We start from the raw sequence: 24,928 nt of genomic DNA on the forward strand, positions 1-24,928 counted from the left end.
TCAAAATAAACTCACCTGACACATAAACTCAAGAGGATTGTCATGAGCTCTGAGAATTTGATCCAATTCTCTCAGTCTACTCTCACATTTTACCTGCCTAACACCAAGTGGGCAACCATTCCTAGATATTCTAACGCCTACCAGCATAGATACTTCAAGGCATCTCTCAGGAATGGAAAATTGGAGAGTATAGGGATTTCGTCTTTTTACGTGAGGAATATCGATACCCTCTCCACAACGATCAACGATAACTGATACGTTATCATCCGGATGTAATGGATCATTTAACAGAGCTATGATTCGATTTTGACCCTAAAAAGAAAAAACAAACAAAATTGTTGATCATATTCACGTGATTTCAAATTAATTAGATTTTATTGTTAAAGATAAACTTACAATTTTGACTTTTTTCGGATGGACGGAAAAAACAGTCTTATCATTTCTAAGCGTAGAAGGTGGGGCAGTGCCTAAAATGCTAATAGCAGCACCTAGAAACTCGCCAACGAAAGTTTCATCCTGATCCTTAACGAAGAACTTCCGCCATTGATTATACGATACCAGGGCTGACTTATGAGTGTCTGTCACGACGCCATCTTGCACACCCAGCATCATTGCTAGGACTCTTTCGATGATTAAATGTCTCGAGAGATTAGCTGCATGTTCTGGTCGACACGTAACACGTTCTAAAAGGATTGGACAAACTACGACAATCTGCAAACGAGCACTCTTAATCCTTTCTTCTGTTCCTGGAGCAAGTGACTCTTCAACCGCAACATGACGCACTCTAAAATATTAATTAATCATTTTTATTGTAATTCAGCCAGATATCTTAGTTTTTGTCTTATTATCAAAAAAAAACAAAACCAAATCAATCTATTGGATTGTTCAGAAAGTTTTTATTGGTTTATACAAATACGTGGGTTGATGGGGGTGAAAAGTTTTGGGTCTAACATAGAAATAATTTTGGTTGTTGATCAAATTTATTTTTATATTTCAATGTAATCTTTTAGATTATTAGAAAATAATATGATCAAAACTTTGTAACCTATTCTCGTATGTATTCTATATATATATATACAGTGTGTACAGTGTATTCTGTTAATTACTGATACTTACTTAAAAGGTGGCCGACCCTGTTGTCGACTGATTTGCTCAAAGCAAGCTGTAAGATAATTCACCCATAAGCCTGAAGATTCGCTTTCCTTACTGGAAACAAAAACTACGTCATCCTCAGGACTGCTATCGAATTTTGTTAGACCCGTTGCTGAACGAGAACCTAGAAAAACATTTTTAAGTATAATCTTAGAGAGATCCTTACATGCTTTTAAATATGGTCAAAAGTGTAATAAACAATTATCTCTGAAAGTACTTAATTTATACAAAAGCTCTTTTGTGGATTTTTATATGTTACATTAAAGTTTAAGTGTATGGGTGAGCGAGTGTATAAACTTTATCGTTTCAAACACAAAATTATTGTTTTTCTCAATAAAAATAACCCTTTGCACTTTTGGTGAATTTCTCACCACCAACTTAAAATCATTTCACACAATAATGAAAGGATAAAATTTGTATATTTTAATATTTAATGTATCTTTACATCTTTACGAAGATAATTTCTTAAACATTAGCTTTGTAATTTTGATTTGTATGATATTTCATGTAATAACAATTGCCAGGATTTTCGGGACAAGTATCACAATAGTATGTTGCTTAAAATCTTTTGCCGGGGTTATTTCTTTGAGAGTAGACTTTGCAATTCTTCCTAACTCCTGTTAGAATGTTATGCAGCTTTCCATTTAAGCGGATGTTTTCGGAATTGGAGGTTGAAGTCAAAGCTCGAACACGTGTCTGACGAAAATCTCTAGTCAATTGACGAAATAAAGATTTTCACATTCCGCAAGTGATTAAACGGCTGTTCTTTCTGTTGTTTAGTAATTTTATAAATTTCTCCGCGATAAGACTTCCATAATAAGGAAAAATATTACAGATATATCCAATATTTGAGTCTGCCATTGTGTAAACTCTAATACCGCATTTAGTTAGTTTTTTCGGGTTTTAAGTAATAAAGGAAATTCGACCTTTGAATTTGATAGTGGACTCATCCACACAAATTTCTTCTCCCAGTGTAAAATACTTCAAAAGTTTAGAATTTAAATAGTCAAGAATGCAGCTTACTATCTGTACACGTGTTCTTGGACCTGCATCTTTTATTTGGATTGGTTTTAGATGATGCATCCAAAAAATCTGGCTAAATCTGTCTCTGGTAAATTTGTTTGAATAAAAAGGAATGTAATTGATATCATTCCGTGACCAGTACTCTTGTAAATCGCATCGAATTTCCGTACCAAACAAAGTGATGAACGAGAGTCACCTCTGGAGTGCAAAGGGTTAATAACGAAACACTTAGAATTTTGTTATATGCTTATACCTTTCTTCTAAAAACTCGTAACACGAAAAGAAAATCCCATATCTCCTTCAAATATGAACCCTTTGCACTCGAGACCGTTTCACAGCATTTTTGGTGAATTTCTCACCACCAACTTAAAATCATTTCACACAAAAATGAAAGGATAAAATTTGTATATTTTAATATTTAATGTATCTTTACATCTTTACGAAGATAATTTCTTAAACATTAGCTTTGTAATTTTGATTTGTATGATATTTCATGTAATAACAATTGCCAGGATTTTCGGGACAAGTATCACAATAGTATGTTGCTTAAAATCTTTTGCCGGGGTTATTTCTTTGAGAATAGACTTTGCAATTCTTCCTAACTCCTGTTAGAATGTTATGCAGCTTTTTATTTAGGCGGATGTTTTCGGAATTGGAGGTTGAAGTCAAAGCTCGAACACGTGTCTGACGAAAATCTCTAGTCAATTGACGAAATAAAGATTTTCACATACCGCAAGTGATTAAACGGCTGTTCTCTCTGTTTTTTAGTAATTTTATACATTTCTCCGTGATAAGACTTCCATAATAAAGAAAAATATTACAGATATATCCAATATTTGAATCTGTCATTGTGTAAACTCTAATACCTCATTTAGTTGGTTTTTTCGGGTTTTAAGTAATAAAGGAAATTCGACCTTTGAATTTGATAGTGGACTCATCCACACAAATTTCTTCTCTCAGTGTAAAATACTTCAAAAGTTTAGAATTTAAATAGTCAAGAATGCAACTTACTATCTGTAAACGTGTTCTTGGACCTGCATCTTTTATTTGGATTGTTTTTAGATGATGCATCCAAAAAATCTGACTAAATCTGTCTCTGGTAAATTTGTTTGAATAAAAAGGAATGTAACTGATATCATTCCGTGACCAGTACTCTTGTAAATCGCATCGAATTTCCGTACCAAACAAAGTGGTGAACGAGAGTCACTTCTGGAGTTGTAGCGTTGAATGGTTTGGTGAGCGAGACTCACCTCTTGAGTGCAAAGGATTAAAATTGTATTTTTGGTTATAAATTGAGCAGGTATTTGAAAAATCCAAAATTTTGGTAAAAAAAAAATCGTACATGATATGGAAATAATAAAAATAGTAAAAAAGAATATCAAGAAATGAAATACATCGTGTTGTTCATGACAAAGTAAAACTTTTTTTGTTAGGATTAAAATAGTTACATTTATATGAAATGTCATTGTCGTGGTAACAATCAGATTTAAAGAACCGTCATGTGCACACGTGTATTTTTTTCGCTGATAATTTTTTGCATTTCTTTTGCGATATATTTTACTTTCAACGAATCTACCCGCGTTAACGTTTTAATTTAGTACTTCCGTGCGAGTCGTTTGTGCTTTCTATCAATTCATTTACATATGATACACCTCTAACAGGAGTTGGCCATTAACTGCGACACACCCTTGTGTTTCTCCCTAGAGTCTATGTATGCACTTCATTTTCGGCATGGTAACGTGATACACGCGAAGTTTACCTTTTTACAGGGATATTAAGAGTAAAAAAAAAAAAAAACGAGAAAAGAAGAAGAGGAGGAGGAGAATAAAAAAGAAGACAAACGAGCATGACGAAAAGTCGTTAAAAATTGTGAACATATTAGATAATTAATTTTTATTATCGTTGAAACATCGTTAATATTCTTCGTATCTTAATATATATATAAATTATGTGTCACGTTGTTTGTTCGCAATGTACTCCTAAACTACTGAACCGATTTTAATCAAATTTTGTACACTGTGTGCAGTTTCATCTAACTTGAAAGATAGGATAGTTTATATCTTTATTTATAATCGCAATATTAGGTAATTCGTTGACTTAAAGAAGACGTGTGTATCGGACTGATTGTGAGCCATAACAAGGCGTGGCGGGGCACCCCTAGTACTTTTATATTTTATTTTTCATGACTTTGCAAATATTTCAGTCGTAATATTTAATATCGTACATTTCTATCATTCATTCGTTATAAATGATATATAGTGTGTTTAAAATAAAAATAAACATTTAGAAATAAATATATTATTACATCTTAATTATACATTTAATGAATTTAACTTGGAAACTTTATATAAAACAAGTGAATTAAACCAATACGAAAATAATGTATAGAAAATGCCTGTACATTAAAATCTAACACCACGTTGGTATAACTGTAAAAACAAAAATCAAAATTAATTAATACACTTCGAACATTTAAACAATTACAATTTAATATTTTAATTAGAGGAAAGAAAATGTTCAGCTTAAATTTCATAACTGGTGAGAGAACGTTAAAACAAATGTATTTTAGTTTAAACAATTGTAAATATTAGAAGAGTATATTATTAGAGTGTTCGATACACCTTAAATAATTGTTAATTTATCGAAGGAAATGTATATGGTAATATAAACACAGGGTATATAAAATCTACGTACCTTTCTTAACGAAATCCATTGTTAGATTGATGCGTTGTCCTCTGTGTGAAAGTTATTTTATTGAATGTTGTGTTTATACGACTTTCCATAAAAGGAAATTCTATTTATTACGAATATTATTTTCTTTATATGTATATATGTATGTAGCCTTTAGAAAGTCATGTAAACAATAATCAATAAAGAAAACTTTCATAGAGAAACTACGACAAAGTCTAACGAAACATTTGGAAGATAATGGTGAGTTGAATTTATTCTCCGTGTTTTTAGAATATAATATACATTTTTTTTTAAATTAATTAATTAATAATTAATTAAAATACTGTATGTCTAATAACTCTAATGTATTTTACTAATATTTGAAATCATTTAAATTAAAACACATTTGTTCTAACGTTCTTGACCAGTGATAAACTCTGACAATGAGTTGTTACATCAAATTGTTAATATTCGTAGTATATTAAAAACATAATTGTTAAATTTACAGTTATACTGAGATTTTAATGTCAATACATTATTTTCGTTATAAATAATATTTTCAAGTAAAATATATTAAATATGTAATAAAAATATATTAATATACTTATTTATAAAATTAATTACTACATTTCATTTAATTCATCTAAATTTAATTTATTTCATTACAAAAATTAAGTATATTAAAACGGTGTAAAATTTTAAGTGACACACACGCTGTATTTTATTTTTTATTCATTTTATGCACTTTTAATATTTATATATATATATATATATATATTGTAATTGCAATTAACTCGATGAATAATATATTTCAATCATATTTCCAAATCTTAATATATATACATAAATTACGTGTCACGTTGTTTGTCCGCAATGGACTCCTAAACTATTGAACCGATTTTAATCAAATTTTGCACACTGTGTGCAGTTTCATTCAACTTGAAAGATAGGATAGTTTATAATCTCAATTTATATAATATATTAACAATATTATTTGTTTATAAGATAAGATTCTAACAGATGGCGGTATAAGATAATTCGTTGACTTAAAGACGTGTGTATCACAATCGGACTAATTGTGAGCCACAGCAACGCGTGGCGGGGCACCCCTAGTATAAATATAAGAATTTAAGTTTATCTTGAAAAATCATATGAAAAACATTTGTAAGTTTAGATGTTCGATAGTTAAAAAAGTTAGAAACAAACTGTTAATAGGATAAATTGTGTAAACCCTTTCTTGTATTTCTTTTTTGTTTGTTTGTTTGTTTGTTAACTTTCCTTTTCCCTTTTCCTCTTTTTTTTTTTTTTTTTTATTTCCTTCGTCTATTCCCGACGACAGGTTTATTTATCCGTCGTCCTGACGAAACGTTACACGTAGGGTGTGGGTTAGCAGGAAGAAAATCACGGTTTGTTTCGCTCCGGTTATTTTTGGCTTTCACCCGAGCTAGAGAGAGAGTTCGTCAACTTCGTATTTTCAAACGGCTTGCTGGATATCTTGGATATAAAAGCTCGAAAAGATACCACCACCACTCTCTAACTATCAAGATGGAATATCTGGAAAGTGAGCTTTGAGAATAAGAAACCAACGACACTACACTGTCGTGTGGTGCATCTACTTTTCTCTTCCTTTACTCTGACTCTCGTAAATTTTACTAACGACTTTTCATATAAAGTATTTTTTTTTCTTTACAATTATTTTTGCTGTTACGTGTTTCATGCGACACTCTCTCTATCTCTCTCTCGTAAGTATATCCATCCTCTATATCTTATGTCTCGAACAAATAATCTAATGCTGTGGTTCCCAAAGTTTTTTCTCCTACCTTACCCCCTTTCCAGAAAAAATATTACTTACTACTGCGCCCTCTGGAAATTAATTTTGTTTCAATTTTAATACCAATTAAATAGGAAATATATATATGTATTAATGTTTCTATCTTTTTCGTAAAATATAGTAAAAGAAAGGTGTAAATTAGAAACATTGAACTTTGAAATGATGAAACTACCCTAGTAGCACAAAATATTGAAAAATATTGAATACATGTGTATTTAATTATAATAACGAATTACCTTATACCGCCATCTGTTAGAATCTTATCGAACTAACAGACATAATCATGACTCTTTATTAATAAACAAATAATATTGCGATTATAAATTGAGATTATAAACTATCCTATCTTTCAAGTTGGATAAAATTGCACACAGTGTGCAAAATTTGATTAAAATCGGTTCAATAGTTTAGGAGTCCATTGCGAACAAACAACGTGACATGTAATTTATATATATTAAGATATATAAATATAATATATATTATATTAAAATATATAATATTAATTCATAATATTATATATATATATACACTATCATATGTCTTTCACATACTATTTTTTTAAATATTAAATACACATATATTCAATATTTTTCAATATTTTGTGCTACTAGGGTATTTATTGGCACCTGTGGCCATTACAGCCCCCCTGAATTGCTGTAGCACCCACCAGGGGGCAGTGGCGCCACTTTGGGAATCCCTGATCTAATGCAAACACCATTCTTGTTTTTTTTTTTGTTTAATTTTTTTATTCTTCTTTTTTTTTTGTTGTTACTGCGAATACTTCGAGATCCCAAAGAGAGATTTTCTTTTTATCTCGATCTTTTTCTTCTTCTTCTTCTTCGTAATCTTATTTCGTACTTTACTTTGGTCGAAAACGAAGAAACACCCCACCATTACTCGACTTTATCTCCACCATCTTTACTCACTGCAAGAGGAACAGGATATTATTATTCGACGTGAGAGAATTCGTTTCAAACGATTTGTCATTTATTTTTTCCTTGTTTTTTTTTTTTTGTTTTTTTTTCATAATAGTGAATTATTCTTTTTTTTTTCGTTTTCTTTTTCTCAGATGATTAAATGACGAGAAAATAACATTTGTTATATTCGAGTCTTGTTAGAAGAATTTCCAAGTATCGTTGCTAGGAAGATATCAATATCTGTTGTATAAAAGACTCCTTGTCAGAAGTATCCGTGCTTATGGAAAAGTAATGGCGTCGTTTATTATGTTATTATAGATGATTAATAAGAACGACGGGAAACATTAGAGTTTCGTTTAGATAAAAGACTTCGAATTTAACATTATTATTATTTTTTTTTTAACGTGATAAGTTCGATTGAGTTACCTTTTGACCTTTGCTGTTGTTTCAAAATTTCTTCTCTTTTATTTTTTTTTTTGCACTGGAAAAATTTTATCACAAAAACCGAGTTATTTTATAACAAATACAAAATACTTATGAAGATTATTTTCATTTATATTTAAAGTGTATTCTTCATCTTTTTTTACTTATCACTGTAAAAATGTTCATAGAATTGAATTCAAAGTAAAAAGATTAGTAATATAATTAAAATAAAATCTTGCTATTATTATTAAATAATATTATAAATCGAAGAATATAATAAGATGATAAGTATCATAATGGAAATGGTCGATCAACTGTAAATTTATCCCCCACCATAGTCAAACGTGATGCTCGTGTCTTCCGCTTTTGGTATTTCCGGTCTAAACTTGGATTAATAGTCGCGAACGATTAAACGATCGAGCCGTTATGCGATCGTTCGCGTGTCGACAGGAAGTACTACGATAATAGTTTGACGATACAATAGACCAATGACGTACACGGAGTTGTCTTTGACAATGAAATGTAATGCCGAACGTTTCTTCTATTGGTAGAAATTTATTAGCTTTTTTTTCTTTCTTTCTTTCTTTATCTATTATGGATAAGAATGATGTTACTTTGTCTTGAAAAAAAAAAAACGCCAGAACAAAAATTAACGTTCTTTTTTAAACAAATTATACTATATATATATATATTTTTCATATTATTTAATTTCTTAAAAATTATGTATTTTTTGTTTTTAAAAGACTCACGTTTAATACCAGAAAGATCCAAAAAATTAGGTCTGTTCTTTCTTCTAGCACGAGGTGTCTCACAAGTTGCAGCCATGTTAGTTACAAATGTTTTGTCAATTTAAAAAATCCTTTGTTCATAACTTGAGAACTTTTTTTTTTTTTAAATCTCCCTTCCCTCTTCCCCCTTTCCTCTTCCCCTCCCCACTCCTCCACGACACTTCGTTTTTTTTTTTTTTATACAAAACCTTTTTGACGTTATTTTTTATATTCAATGATCAAAGATTACAAATGTTATTTAATATTTAATATTGTTTATAAAAGATAAGAAAAAACTGATTGTATCTATTCATGGAATGAAATTCTTCCATTGTCGAGAGACGACTGTTGGAAACGTTGGTTCGTTGGTTACTACCCATAACCAATCGGTAAAACTCTCCTCTCGTCGTTTAATTCGTGATATAACCCCTACCTTCGGCTAACAGAAAAAGAGAGAGAGGGAGAGAGAGAGACACCATTTTCATGCCATTGTTCCTTCATCGTGTTACGGATTAGGCCATGTCCATAATTATTGAACATGCTACTAAAATATTAAACGGATGACCCGAAAAGCTAATACAACACACGAAATGGCATTGTATTTATTTATGAAATTAATCCGTTTAAATGATGAGAAGATGATGATTTCTAATGCAACAATGTGTACAATAATCATTATTTTAAATAACAATACAAATTTAAACGTGGTTATCATCATAACGTTGATGTGCAAAATTTCAACGTGTGACTAATTGTTTATAAAACAAAATGTTCCCTTTAGTTAAAAACAAAATAAAAGAAAAACCTGGTTTATTTCGGTTAGATATTTGGATGATTTTTTTTTTCTTGTACCATTTGTAATTATATCAAATATACAAGAAGAATGATATTAGTAAAACGTGACTAATTGTTTAGATATATATAAATTTGACTTAAAAACCAAGACACACACACAGAGAGAGAGAGAGAGAGAGAGAGAGAGACCTAAAGTGAGCTATTTGGTTAAGACTTTTGAAAAACGGAAACGTTTGTTAACGATCTGTAACAAATCATGTCTAACCCCTTAGGATTGGTACGTTAAAACGAGAGAAATAAACTTCGTCCGGTCTTTTCAGAAATACGGAAGTCTGGTGGAATAAACCTAATACATAGTGAAACACACTTTAATGGTTAACTGACACGTAGAAAGACTCCCGCTGCTTCTTCTTCTTCTTCTTCTTCTTCTGCTCTTTTTTTCCTATTCATATATTCCAAGATACGTATACTAACAAAAATTTACATTTTCCAGCGTAAAATATACGATAAGAAAAGATAGGTAGAAGAGGTGAAGAAGAAAAAAAATAAAAAAAAAATAAAAATAAAAAAAATATGCTGTGTGGCGCCGCTTATATAACGTAATCTAGTAGCTTAGGTAGGTAAAAGACAAGAGGGATAAGAAAAGATATGTAAATGGTAAAAGGGGTCTGGACTTGTGTCAGAGAAGAAGAAGAAGCAGCAGAAGAAGAAGGAGGAGGGGAATAGAGGACTCCTAAGAGAGGAGGAAAGAGAGAGGAGGAATAGTGCAATGGAGGATAGAATGGATGAAGAAGAGGAGAGTTGAAAGGAGAAGGGAGTAGACGCACAAACACGGTGGCACCTGGATTCCATTTGTATTCCTGCGCATAGTCGGTGAATGTTTGCATCCACTTAGCATACTGCATATCCTGCATTGGGAACATCAGGATAATAAGCTGCCTTCCTCTTCTTCTTCTCCTCCTCCTCCTCCTCCTCCTCTTCATCCCACCCCCTTCCCTCCCCAACCCCTCCTTCCCTTTCTTTCTTTCTTTCTTTATCTTTCCCTCTTTCTCTCATTGCATGCACAGAAATATCTTTCGCATGGAATTCGCGAAGGACGACTCGTTCGAATATATGTATGTATATATAAACAAAATATATACATATATATGTATATATATGTATATATGCTATGGCGCTTGTGCTACTCGTTTGATTGACTTCTACCGATTGCCAATCCCGACATTCTCGTTTGCATTGACGTTAAATAAACGCATTTAGTTATTGCATGTTTTCATACGTACATTTTCTTTCACTTCCGATTGATTATCATTGATACTCACGTAGTAGTATACAATGCTGAGTTTCTCCAATTGATTTTTCTTTTTTCTCTTTTTTTTTTTTTACGAGCTATCTTTGTTTCTCGTATTAATTTAACAAATGTATTTTGTTGTATATATAAAGATATATTATATTCTTATTTTATTTATTTATAATTATATTTTTTGAATATGTATATATGAACAAGAAATATCATCGATATACGTGCCCATAAAATTATGGAAGTGGTCTAAGTCATGTATCTCTCCTCTTGTTTCGAGATATTTAACCTTTTCGCTATGGGCATATTTTCCGCGTTGCTACTTCTATTGTACGGGCTGCTAATACATGCAGCATCATCGAAATTGCAATTTATTTTTAAGTAATTTTGTTGTTGATATTAACGATTTTTAATCAAAAGAAACAAAACACTAAAATTACATGTCCAGTGTGGGATATTTGACGTGTTATAACTGTATATGTTCGTCGTATGTAAAATACGCGATATTTTATGGAGGGCCACTATAGTGGTCCGTAGTAGCGAAAAGATTAAAGATTTCTATTTGAACATTATATGAATTCTATGTAATATTAAAAAAGAAACAAACATTATCTAACTTTTTCAAATTATTAGGTCGAGTCATAAATAACTTCCGTTTTTTTAATGAGACAAAGAATGGCGTTTCTGCGACTGATAAGTGCAAGATACCTTTCATGGAGTTTTCTTTTTGCACTTTTTGCAATTGTTCAACGTATCTAGTGAATTTTGTTCCAATATTACCTTTGAAAGGTTCGTCAAAGTCAGAAATACGTCCTGCATTCGGTTCATCTTTTAAGATCGTATTTACAGAACGGAATTTTACAAACCAATGTCTGACTGCCCTATCAGTTATCAGTCCTGCACTATATACGCTGCATATTGTTTCAGTTGCCACCTTAGTGCTATTATCTTGTTTCAATTTCTAAAGCATTACATGTTGAATATGCACTTTTTGAAGTGAAAACTTCTTTAGAATGGGTGTGATTTGAAAAAATGTAACGGAGTGGTAGGCGGCTATGTAACGGAGCGGTAGGCGGCAATGAAACGGTCGCAACACTAAATAAGAAGAGAATACAATTATCCTACAGCAGATATTTTGTATTCGTTTCATTTTCTCGAAACTTAGTTTTTTCAAGATTTCACTTCTAATACGTATGATCTGCACACATGTTTCTTTGTTTCTTTTTTTTGAAGTGAAAACTTCTTTAGAATGATTTGAAAAAATGTAACGGAGCGGTAGGCGGCTATGTAACGGAGCGGTAGGCGGCAATGAAACGGTCGCGACAATAAATAAGAAGAGAATACAATTATCCTACAGCAGATATTTTGTATTCGTTTCATTTTCTCGAAACTTAGTTTTTTGAAGATTTCATTTCTAATACGTATGATCTGCACACATGTTTCTTTGTTTCCTTTTTTTTGAAGTGAAAACTTCTTTAGAATGGGTGTGATTTGAAAAAATGTAACGGAGTGGTAGGCGGCTATGTAACGGAGCGGTAGGCGGCAATGAAACGGTCGCGAAACTAAATAAGAAGAGAATACAATTATCCTACAACAGATATTTTTATTTTCTATTCGTCTCATTCTCTCGATACTTAGTTTTTTGAAGATTTCACTTCTAATACGTATGATCTGCACACATGTTTCTTTGTTTCTTTTTTTTGAAGTGAAAACTTCTTTAGAATGATTTGAAAAAATGTAACGGAGCGGTAGGCGGCTATGTAACGGAGCGGTGGGAGGCGATGAAACAGCCGCGATACTAAATAAGAAGAGAATACAATTATCCTACAGCAGATATTTTGTATTCGTCTGATTCTCTCGAAACTTAGTTTTTTCAAGATTTCACTTCTAACTCGTGTGATCTTTACTATCCATTTCAGTGGTTAAGAAAAATGGTTAAATGTAACATTGACTGTATAAAAAAAGTTAACTGAAGATTAACTGAATCCTCATCTATAGATTGATTTCGAAAATCCGTTTGTTTCGGTGACTTATAATAGGTAAATACGAAAAATAGATTCTACATAACCGCATCGGAAGTTACTTATGACTCGACCTAATACATTGAATTTATTAAACTCATTTTTTTTTTTTTTAATTTTGACTGTGTTAGACCACTTTCATAATTATGGGCACATATATAAGTAGTTTGATTAATTATTATTAATAAAATATACGACATAGAATTTTCGGATAGTATTAACACTAGATTTACGGATGTTTTGTTCATTATTTTTTAATGACGTAATAACATTGTTTGAATGTAGGGTTGAGTAAAGGAATTGAACTAATATTTACGTATATTTCATTACGTAACTAAAAGCCAATATAAGTTTTAAAAAAATAGTATTTAAATTTTATAAATATAAAAAATAATCAAATGTTCAATGATTCAAATTGGCTCAATTCGTAAATCTAGTGTTAAAGTTATAAATTAGAAATAATGATACGTTAATTAATATGCAGTTGTAAAATAAAAATTTGTATATAAAATTAATAAGTGAATAAAAAAAAATAAAAAAGAAAAAAAGAAAATAAATCAACAAACACTTTACCAAAATATTCGATGCTCCGTTTAACGAATTGATTTTCTTCCTTGATTCTCATCTCGCGATCCTTATCCCAAACTTGATGATCCAAATCGTCGCTTTTCTTTCTTTCACATGTAAACGACGACATTTCTATGCAAAGTCGTATAAAAAAAAAGTTCCTTTTGTTTTATTCGTCACAGATGATGACACACATTCCTTTTTTATTTTCTCCAGAGAGAGAGAGAGAGAGAGAGAGAGAGAAAGAAAGAAAGAAAGAAAGAAAGAGAAGAATAGAGAACAAGAGAATAAAGAGTGAGAGAGAGACAGAGAGAGAGAAAGAGAGAAAGAGGGAGAGAGAAAATAAACTAGCAATAGAAATAAATAATACACGGAAAAACGTTGGGGTTTTTTTTTTTTTAGATAAAAACTTAAAAAAAGATGAGAAAAATCAAGGGTAAAGTCAGCCTCGGGCGTGACGCGCCACGTTACTGAATGTTTCTTATGAGAGGGTGTCCAACAGGACGCGTTCAAAAGAGGGATGGGTAATGCGCATGCGCTTCTCGTGCGCATCTACACTCCATCTCTTTCTTTCTTTCTATATCTCTCGTCTATATCATTCTTATTTTCTCTCTCTCTCTCTCTCTTTCTTTCTTTCTTTCTCTCTTTCTTTCTTTCTCTCTTTCTCTCTTTTTCTTACTTATTGTCTATAGTATTTTGTCGGTAGTAATTTCAAAACCACGTGGGTTCACTGAAATTCCCTATGATATTGTTTAGGAAAATGAAGAAGAAAAAAAAAAACAATAAAAGAAATAGATACCGTTAAGTTTTATACGTTTTATGGTTTAGAGATAAACATATATATATATATATATATTTTTTTTTTTTTTTTCGTAACTATGATATATCTATCTAGATCTTATATTTATTTACATTTTTTTTTTTATCTTATCTTCTTTTTTTTTGTGATTTCTAAAATATTCGAAGCTAGGAAAAGAAATCCTGTCTACCAGAAAAATCGTTCTCTTTGTTGTGAAATAAAAAATGTAACGATGATGCGGGTAGGTAAATATCTATATATATATATATATATATATTACATTTTATTTAGATATTTCTCATATCTATATCGAATATTTGATCGAAATTGATTAAGTTGTTGAACAAGGTTTCAAAGTTTTTTTTTTTTTTTTATATTATTGTTGTATTTTTGAAGGAAAAATATTATTGTTAATATTTATTGATCAAATCAAATTTTTTCTGTAATAACATATATAAAATTCATTATTATTTTTATATTATATAATAATAATAATAAATAAATATCTGAATGTATATAAATTACGTGTCATGTTGTTTGTCCGCAATGGACTCCTAAACTACTGAACCGATTTTAATCAAATTTTGCACACTGTGTGCAGTTTCATTCAACTTGAAAGATAGGATTGTTTATATCTCAATTTATAATCGAAATATTATTTATTTATTAACAAAGAGTCATGATTATCTCTGTTAGTTTGATAAGATTCTAACAGATGGCGGTATAAGGTACGTGTGTATCGGACTGATTGTATAATATAATAATATATATAATATAAATGTGTTACTATATAATATATATCCCCTCCCCCCACACACACAGAGTTAATTTAATTAATAATTTAATAATAATAATAATAATAATAATAATAATAATAATAATTATATATATGTATCCACATTTATATTTAAAATTATGGTTGGAAGATAATGTTTATTGATCCAATTATTCAACCTAGATATGTGGATGAACACATCTGACTTTCTTTCCTTATCTTGAAGATAAGGATGTGTCGAATTATAAGATTCCTGAACAAATGTTCCGACAAGCAATATTTTATTTTGTAATCATCAGAACAAACTATTCTATCTTAACTAAAATGTTATGTTAATACGTAAAACTAAGTTCGAACGTATCAATTACATAAATAAAAAAAGAAATAAAAAATAAGCAAATGATTAGAATCTAATGTTAAAAGTACAGATATTTATTTGTAAATATTCTTTTTTTTTTCGTAATCATCGTAATTTTGTTGTTTTGTGTAAAAGAAAGAAGAGAGGAAACTACTCTGTTCTCTCTCTCTCTCTCACTCTCTCTCTCTTGTCGTCCTTTTATTCAATAAAAAAAACACTTCTTTAGTGACCTTCGAAGATTCCCCATTCAAATGCGCTTATGTAGGCACGAAGGGCCGGCCCATAACGTAGTAGTGACTTTCTCTAAGGAGAAACGTGCAACAGGGAGTCCATTCACGATGGAATCGAAATTCCGAGGAGTCGGTTTTAAAGGGCGCCGCTTATCGCTTCTCCACTTCCGTTGCTACGTTCGAAAAAACGAATTTATTCTTTACCCCGTTACAATGACGATGACAACCTTTTTAAAGATAAGAGTATATTAAACGATTGATACACAGGTTTTGTCTGAAAAAATGAATCAACGAATTTATTCAACTGATATTGCATAAAACAAAACAAAAATCATAGATATTAATTATTTATTATTTTATTTTTTTACATATTAATAATTGTAAGTTATTAATTTAATAATATTTCATATTATTTATTTAGAAATTTGTTACTTACTAATATCTATCAATTTAAAGTTTCTTTTTTATGTAATAAAAAGGATAAATAGAAATATTTGAAATTTTAAGAGATAATAGTTCTTTTCTATCAAAATACTCTTATTAAATGCTGTCCCCTTACCCTCCCCCTTTTTACTAAATACTCCCACCTCGAACATTGACAATACCCTCACCTTTTCAATAATTCTTCCCCAACCGCTACACTGACCAATCCCCATAAGATTCCCCACATTTTTCCCAATGATCCCCAGGAGTTTCCCACAATTTCCGTAGGAGTCTTCGAGAATTCCAAAGTACTATGCACTATTAGTAATACAAACTTGTTTTAGTTCTATACTTTTTTTTATTTTTTAGTAAATTTATTTTATTTTTTTTGAAGTCATCACAAAAACAATTCTGACGCAACCCATCAATATATATGTATAAGGTGAGTCGGGGGAATATGCCATCTTGCTATATCTCCTATAATTATAAATAGACTAGGGGTGCTATGGCTCACAATCAGTCCGATAACACGCATCTTTACATCAACGAATTACCTTATACCGCCATCTGTTAGAATCTTATCAAACTAACAGAAATAATCATGACTCTTTGTTAATAAACAAATAATATTGCGATTATAAATTGAGATTATAAACTATCCTATCTTTTAAGTTGGATAAAACTGCACACAGTGTGCAAAACTTTATTCAAATCGGTACAATAGTTTAAGAATCCATTGCGGACAAACAACGTGACACGTTATTTATATATATTAAGATATCGATAGGAGCAAGATTGAGGTGTTTATTATGTACAGCTGACCATACTGAGTAAATATTACAGTATACTGATGTAGTTTTCAGTTGCTTTCTAGGCACAGTTCGATTAATTTGCTGAGAATCTACAATTTTCTCTAAATTTAATGTTTATTTTCTATCATATTTATACGATTTTCTTAAAACGAGTTTTTGTATATTGTGTAGAATTAATAATATTTCATAACGGCACTGATTTTAAAACATAACAAGTAAGACTTGTTCTTTTTTTTTTACTTTAACATTTGTTTTGTGCATTTGGGGCAAAATGCCACAAAATGAGTTGGGGTAATATATGCCAGTGGAGTCCTGTGTGCCACATAAGTTTTAATAGTAAGAAAGGACCGAAATGCGATTGGGTGCAATGTGGCAAATGTGAAAAATGGATGCACAAAACTTGTTGTGAAAGTGAAACTTGTCCTGTATGTAAATTATAAAATTTGTCAGATTTATTATTGTTATCTCGTTTTTTTGAAGCTATTTATTATAATTATTAATGTAGTTAATCGAAATTATATTTGTTATACTGTAAAAGTATTAAATTACGAGTTATTTGTGATATTTATATGAAATGAAGTTCTTTTTTGAGTAAGTGGCATATTACCCCTACATGTGGGGAAAATGTCACTTTCAACACGCACTAATTGATTCTTATTAATTATTAAATAAATAAATATTTAGACAAATGTTATTGTTCATATAATAAATAGAGGCAATGTTTATTAAATCCACGTATTTAAGTTTCATTAAATTTATTTATGTACTTTTTTAGATTGATTTTTTCCTTAGTTGTGGCATATTCCCCTGACTTACCTTATATATAAAATTTAGGGAAGGATTATCCTATTTATTTAGAAATGAAATTTGGAGGATTAACTCTAAGCTTCCTTAAATTTAATATTTACAATGGAAATACATAAATTGTATTACATACATATTTGACAATCAGAACACAATTGGCTAGTAATCCGCTTAGAAGGGCCCTGTCCGTTGTGACGCGTTTACGACCCTCGTTCTTCATCTAACGCAGAAATTGGGCCTCTCCAATTAGAGAATTAGTGGAGAGTGAGTCAGTCGGTCGAGTAACCGACGACAGAATAATCGTCTTAAGATTCACGAGAAGTTGTTTCTTGATGCTGCTGTTGCTGCTGCTTGTATTCTTATACTCTTAAACATAATACCTGCATAATTCATCCGTTATACAGAATCTACCCTGATCCGAAGTATTTAATTTTATATATTTTCTTCGAAAAATATCTAACTCGTTTAATTGAATTTTATTGATGTTATATTCATTTTGTAAGATATGATTATAACAAATTATAAGTAATGGTTAAATATGTCGCTTGAAATTTTTCCAATTAAAATTCTATTGTACATTCAATTATATCTTCATTTGATTATACGATAAATTATAATTTACAAATATTTCTTTTTTTAATTTTTATCATTTAAAAATTATTTTTTTCTATTTTTTTAAGTTAATACTAAATTGACCATTATCTACATTCAATTATAAAACTATTAAATATAATATAATAAAATATAAAATATTGAAATAAAATATAAAATATATTATAATAAAATATAATATTGAAATAAATAAAAAATATATTATAATAAAATATAAAATATAAAATATTGAAATAAAATATAAAATATATTATAATAAAATATAATATTGAAATAAATAAAAAATATATTATAATAAAATATAAAATATTGAAATAATATAAAATATATTATAATAAAATATAATATTTAAATAATATAAAATATAATATAATAAAATATAAAATATTGAAATAATATAAAATATAATATAATAAAATATAATATTGAAATAAAATATAATATTGAAATAAATAAAAAATATATTATAATAAAATATAAAATATTGAAATAATATAAAATATATTATAATAAAATATAATATTTAAATAATATAAAATATAATATAATAAAATATAAAATATTGAAATAATATAAAATATAATATAATAAAATATAATATTGAAATAATATATATAAAATGTAATATATAATAAAATATAATATTGAAATAATATAAAAATAATATAATAAAATATAATATTGAAATAATATAAAATATAATATAATAAAATATAATATTGAAATAAATAAAAAATACTGATTAGTTTACGTATTCTTTTATTTATTTTTTTAATTTTTTTTTTTTTATAATAGAACACATATCTATTTTGAATGCAATTATTTCGTATGATATTATAACGAATTGAAACGAATAAATTTAGTCTATAAATTTATAGAATATTCCAGGGGGAAAATAAATTTGAAGAACTTGGTGCTTATATGTGTCGCGATACTTTATAAAATGTTAGTTGAAGTTGTAGTTACCAGCAGGAAAGTGTCTTCGCACTCTCGAGTACCACTCTCTCTCTCTCTCTCTTTCCACGAATTTCTGATATAAATCTTTCGACACTTCTAGATATGACTAATTACGACATTTCTAAGTCGCGGATTATTTGAAATGAACGAGAACGTTGTCGTAGTGTTTTCTACCCATTCTCTTCCTATTTTTAAAATTGTTCGTATTATATGCTCGTTGTCGGTGCATATACGAGAGTTAAGAGTTAATTTATGATCTCATAGTGATTAAGCACATTACAAAATAACTTGACGAAGTAACGGCTCTCATATCGAGAATATTTCTCGATTTTAACTAGTAATAAAATGTCGACGATAAAATTCCTCGTAAATCGTGTTTTTACCGATTAAGATCTTGGAACAATGTAATCCCAATTTTCTTTCATTCTTTATTGGAATCAAAGAAGTGTTTTCAAGAAATACTCGGGTTAATAAGTATGAGGAAAATTTCAATCAAAGAACGAGACAGATTCTAAGAAACTTCAATGATTTTCTTCTAATTGAAAGGAAATTATTACTATTGAAAAATTGTACGTACTATTGCAGTTAATCACGTAATTCTATATTAATTTTCATTTGATACAGTATAAATACATTTATTGGGATCTTTAGCACTTGAATACGCTATCTGGTGGCTAAATTTAGAACTAGAGCAGTAAGGGGAATTACTGACAACTGATTTCAACTACACGATATTCATGTGGAAATATTGATATTTTTAATTTTATTACTTGCTTATTTATTATTAAAAGTAGAATTGAAAATAACTAGTATCGTTAAACTAAAAAGTTGTTGCAAAGAATTTTTGTTTGTTTTTTTTGTTATGGAGTTCCCAGCAAAAAGAACAAATACAAGTAAAGTGTATTGCTGTGTATTTGGTTGTACAAGCATAGCTTGTCGTGATGAAAAAATTAGGTCTTTTTTTCAAATTCCACCTAGTAAAAAACAATTTGTTTATTGAATAAACAAATTTGCTGATAAAGAAATAATTGATAGACAACAACAACAATATGTTTACAAATACCACTTAAACCAGCCTTGCATGAACAACACATTCTAATTGTTCGACCATTTTTTAATATTTCACCAGTTATTTTTTCATGTGGATTATCTTTAATATGTGAAGTTTGTAAACAAAAAGCTAAAATTCTTATAATATTACAATCACGACATGGTACTTGTCCACACTTAAGGGTTCATTCTGGTTTATCATTTTGAAAAAATTAATTTTTTTTTTGCATTTTTCGAAAGTAGACATATGTAGAATTATCATACAAAAATTTTAGAACGATCCGAGCAGTCTAAGTATATTATTTTGCGACCCAAACACATAGAGATATTACAGATAGGGGAGACAAACCATCTGCGATTGTGTAAGTGGAAATGTCTCTGCATGAATACAGCAGCAAAAAACAAAAGGTTGATATTGACCTGACAAAAACAGAATTACTTGAAAGATGTTTAGGTGGCCACAAATTTAAAATAATAATGAGTGCTTCAACAAATGCGTTTGGGCTATGGTGCCTAAACATCTATTTAATGGTAAAAAAAATTGTTGAAATAGCTTGTCAATTGGCAGCTTGTATATTCAACGAAGGTTTTGATCCAATACTGAAAATAATGCACGTTTTGGGGATAAAACTTGGCCCTATCGCAGTCAATTACGCTAGTAACCTCGACAAGACGCGTGTGCGCTCAGCCAATCGTTTGACCGGAGAATCTTTGATAGAGGCCAGGACACAACGAAAAAAGACTAGAGTGGAAGAAAATGAGTATTTTGAAGAAGCAGAAGGCATACTATATGGTGCAGGCATCGCAGAATAAGGTAAAGTCAGATTTTTTAAAAATTTGTTAAAAGAAACTTTAAACGCGTTTTTCTCGAAAAACGTTTTTTCGGTTGGCAGGCATGATATCTTCGAAACTACTCAACCGATCCTTCTGAAATTTTAACCACATACTGTAAACATGAATGGCTATCTCGCATGCTATAACCAAGTCAAAATATTAATTTTTACTATTTTTTTTTACAAAAAAGTGCGAAAAAAATCAACGATTTTTTTTCGAAAAATGGCCGTCATTTTGTTTTGTTTTCATAAAAATTGATAGTTTTAGCATACCCGATAGCCATTGTCATACTGAATTTAAAACCGTTTAATTTTTTTGTTTTAGACCAACCGTTCTCAAATTTCGATGCCCGCCAACAGTATACCTACTTTTGAAGGGTTCACTTTTGTCAGCCATTTTGGATGTCAAAAAATGTTAAAAACAATAAAAAAAAATTTTTTTCTTGTACTTCTAGAGTGTATTTATCATACCCAACAACTTTCATATGTATATGTATCCTACAAAGCCTAAAAAAAAATCGTGAAAATAGCCTTTTTTTTCGGCGTATAAACCAGAATGAACCCTAATAACATGTCCAGTATTTAATACACTTTCACCTCCAACAAAATTTTTATTGCTTGCTTTTGTGCAAGCAAATTTAAATTTAAATTTCTTGCAATGTAAGTTTCATTTTATTTATATTTAATTACAAAAAAAAATTATAATAATAATAATATAAATAATAATGTTATACACGTTGTTCTCTATTTAGGTTATACAAGTAATGCACAGCATCATCCAGTCTCTAGTTCATATTTTTGCCGCTAGAGTAAGCCACGCCTCTGCCAGAGATCCCAATACGTTTTAATTAATTACAAATCAAAATGTCATTTTGAGATGTTCTTATCTATCAAATGACATATATAATTGTTTCTTCTTCTTTTATTAATTCAATTAATTTATTCAAGCGTGTATTTAAAATGACATGATTCACGCATTAAAATGCGTACAGGGAAAAATAATCGAATCGATGTTTAATTTGTTTGATGATTTTCAAAGTATATACTGTAACTGATGATACCAATGAAAAATGAATTTCGAGACGGTAAGTGATTTTCTTGCTCACTAAAACGACAAATGGTAGAATGGGGTGGTTTTACGGGTGGATGGGAGGTAGGGAGGGTGAAAAGTGAATAACAGGGAAATCAGAGGAGACAGAACGAAATCGTCGGTCGTTACGTGCGACGATTACGTCGATTACAACGACGGGTTGCTCGCGTAAAGAGGATGGACTAGGCTGACATGTGGTGTTTATAAATTTTATGCGATTTAAAGAGGAATAGAAAGTGAATGAGAAAGACAGACAGACAGACAGACAGACAGACAGAGAGAGAGAGAGAGAGAGAGAGAGAAAGAGAGAGAAACAGAGAGAGAAAGAGAAGATGACGATAGTGCAAGTAACAGCTAGTGTGAGAATGAGAGTTAAAGTAAACGAGAGAAAGAGAGAAAGAGAGAAAGAGTAAGAGAGAGATAGGGTATATGAGAGAAAGAGAGAGAGAGAGAGAGAATTTCCATGATTTCTGAGAAATCTCGTCGGAAGGAATTGTCCGCTAAGCAGACGACGTAGTGCGAGAAATAACTCGCCGATAAATTTTCTCTTCTCTCATCCTAACCGCGAGAATCTCACAAGCTCTCATCCTATTATTTTCCTCTTACACACTACGCGATCATTGTTGCACAATTTATGGCCGTTTAAGTCGCGTCTTGCTTCGTGCAAAATCGCTAGTTTGTCTTGTTACGATCGTTATGATTGTAAATGTAACAACACTCAAATTGCATCGACGTAAACGATGATTTATATATATATATATGTAATAAATTTGATCATTTTATATGTTTATGAACATTTTATTACTTAACTATAAATATTAAATTTTTTTAAATTTATTTTTTTTTTAAATAATGAATTTGTTTGATAGACATTTCATGTATTATATTATTTAATAAATTTCAATATTTATATTGTAGATGAAATAAGAGGATGTGGTAGTAAGAAGACGTTAATAAAGGTGTACTTGTGTATAGGTGTATTTGTAAAAATGTATATTTGTAAAGAGGTATTATATTAAAACGGGTCGACGCACCCCATGTATCCCGAAAGGGAATCATTATTTTAAATAAAAAAAAAAAAAATATTGTAGATGAAATGATAATACTATAATGATATAATTCAAGGATTGAAGATAATACTTTTAGGATTTAGTAAAAGACTTCATTTATTTTCTAATATGTAAATATTAATTTTCTAATTTATGCACGATGATATTATTTAATTAAAAAATATTTAACTATGTATATACATTAAATTTATCTAATTTATTTTCTTTTTAAATAACGAAGTTGTGTGATACACATTTTATGTATTATATTATTGAATAAATTTCATTATATATATATATATATATATATATATATATATATATATATAATAATAATAATATTATAATTAACAATTTGTAAAATAATACTTTTAAATTTAAAATAAAAGACTGAATGGATTTTCTAATATTTAAATATTATTTTTATGCATTATTATATTATTGAATTGTTAATTAATTTTCTAATTTATGCATGATGATATTATTTAATTAAAAAAATATTTAACTATGTATATACATTAAATTTATCTAATTTAATTTCTTTTTAAATAACGAAGTTGTGTGATACACATTTTATGTACTATATTATTGAATAAATTTCATTATATATATATATAATAATAATATTATAATTAACAATTTGTAAAATAATACTTTTAAATTTAAAATAAAAGACTGAATGGATTTTCTAATATTTAAATATTATTTTTATGCATTATTATATTATTGAATTGTTAATTAATTTTCTAATTTATGCATGATGATATTATTTAATTAAAAAAATATTTAACTATGTATATACATTAAATTTATCTAATTTATTTTTTTTTAAATAACGAAGTTGTGTGATACACATTTTATGTATTATATTATTTAATAAATTTCATTATATATATATATTCTAGATATAATTAGGGATCCTATAGGAGGGATGCGCCATGTACATTGCTGAGGGACCGGAACTCGATTTTGCGCGCGAATGATTCAAACATTGAAATAATTATGAAATAATGAATTGCATCAAATACAGAAACAAAAATGAACTAGATTTAATGATAATTAAAAATTTATATTAAAATAGAATAGGTTACACGAAAAAATCCCCCAAAATTTTCAGCCAATGGCACATGAGCTGAATATGAATGGCGCATCCCTCCTACAGGATCCCTAGATATAATTATAATACTATAATAATATTATAATTAACAATTTGTAAAATAAAACATTTGAATTTAAAACAAAAGACTTAATTGATTTTTAATATTTAATGTATAATTAATGTATTATGATGTTGTTTAATTAACAAATAAAACAAAAGATTATATAGAATCTAAAGTAAGACGTTAAACATTGATTGTCACATGACACCTTAACGTAGGCAACCCATAAGCATTGTCGTACGTAATACCCTCATACTTAAAGGGGAAAAGAATAAAACTTCGAAACGAGGTAGGCGTCGAAGATAGTTACGGAAACGCACGAAGAAAGCATCATCAAACGTGGCTGCTAGCTGTGGTTTATTAATATACCGCAACAAGAGAGACTAACATAATTAATTTGGAACATGCTACAAGATAGGCAAAAGTTCAAACGCGATTCGTTTTCAGTATGATCGAGTTGAAGGAACATGTATTATGTTACTACTATTATTATACTAATTTACATTAGTA

General features: G+C 29.3%; 2 protein-coding genes and 1 long non-coding RNA gene across 5 annotated transcripts in view; 1 reads left to right on the forward strand and 2 right to left on the reverse strand.

Moving 5' to 3' along the window:
- Positions 1-24,928, reverse strand: part of stumps (DBB domain-containing protein stumps) — an 83,384-nt gene that overhangs the window by 11,400 nt on the left and 47,056 nt on the right. For both annotated transcript variants that reach the window (XM_089174527.1, XM_089174526.1), the window contains exons 6-8: positions 1,117-1,276; positions 397-784; positions 16-312 (exon numbers count right to left, since the gene is read on the reverse strand). In XM_089174527.1, coding sequence (XP_089030653.1) covers positions 16-312; positions 397-784; positions 1,117-1,276 — 845 coding nt within the window. The remainder of the gene's footprint in view (positions 1-15; positions 313-396; positions 785-1,116; positions 1,277-24,928) is intronic.
- Positions 6,207-10,063, reverse strand: LOC149031853 (uncharacterized). 2 transcript variants are annotated; one of them, XR_016177272.1, is made up of 2 exons: positions 8,766-10,063; positions 6,207-7,601 (listed from the first exon to the last, which is right to left on the reverse strand). It is a non-coding gene; the product is annotated as an uncharacterized LOC149031853 (long non-coding RNA). The 2 variants fall into 2 exon arrangements; XR_016177271.1 differs by lacking the exon at positions 8,766-10,063 and adding an exon at positions 8,020-8,743.
- On the forward strand, positions 19,167-21,567 carry LOC149031854 (uncharacterized). Its single transcript, XM_089174488.1, has 2 exons — positions 19,167-21,100; positions 21,445-21,567. The coding sequence occupies exon 1, from the start codon at positions 20,659-20,661 to the stop codon at positions 21,097-21,099; it is 441 nt and encodes a 146-aa protein (XP_089030614.1). The 5' UTR covers positions 19,167-20,658; the 3' UTR covers position 21,100; positions 21,445-21,567.

This window comes from Polistes dominula, unplaced genomic scaffold (genome assembly GCF_049000335.1).
Source record: "Polistes dominula isolate Pdom_NZ unplaced genomic scaffold, Pdom_raw_medaka contig_68, whole genome shotgun sequence".
Lineage (NCBI taxonomy): Eukaryota > Metazoa > Arthropoda > Insecta > Hymenoptera > Vespidae > Polistes > Polistes dominula.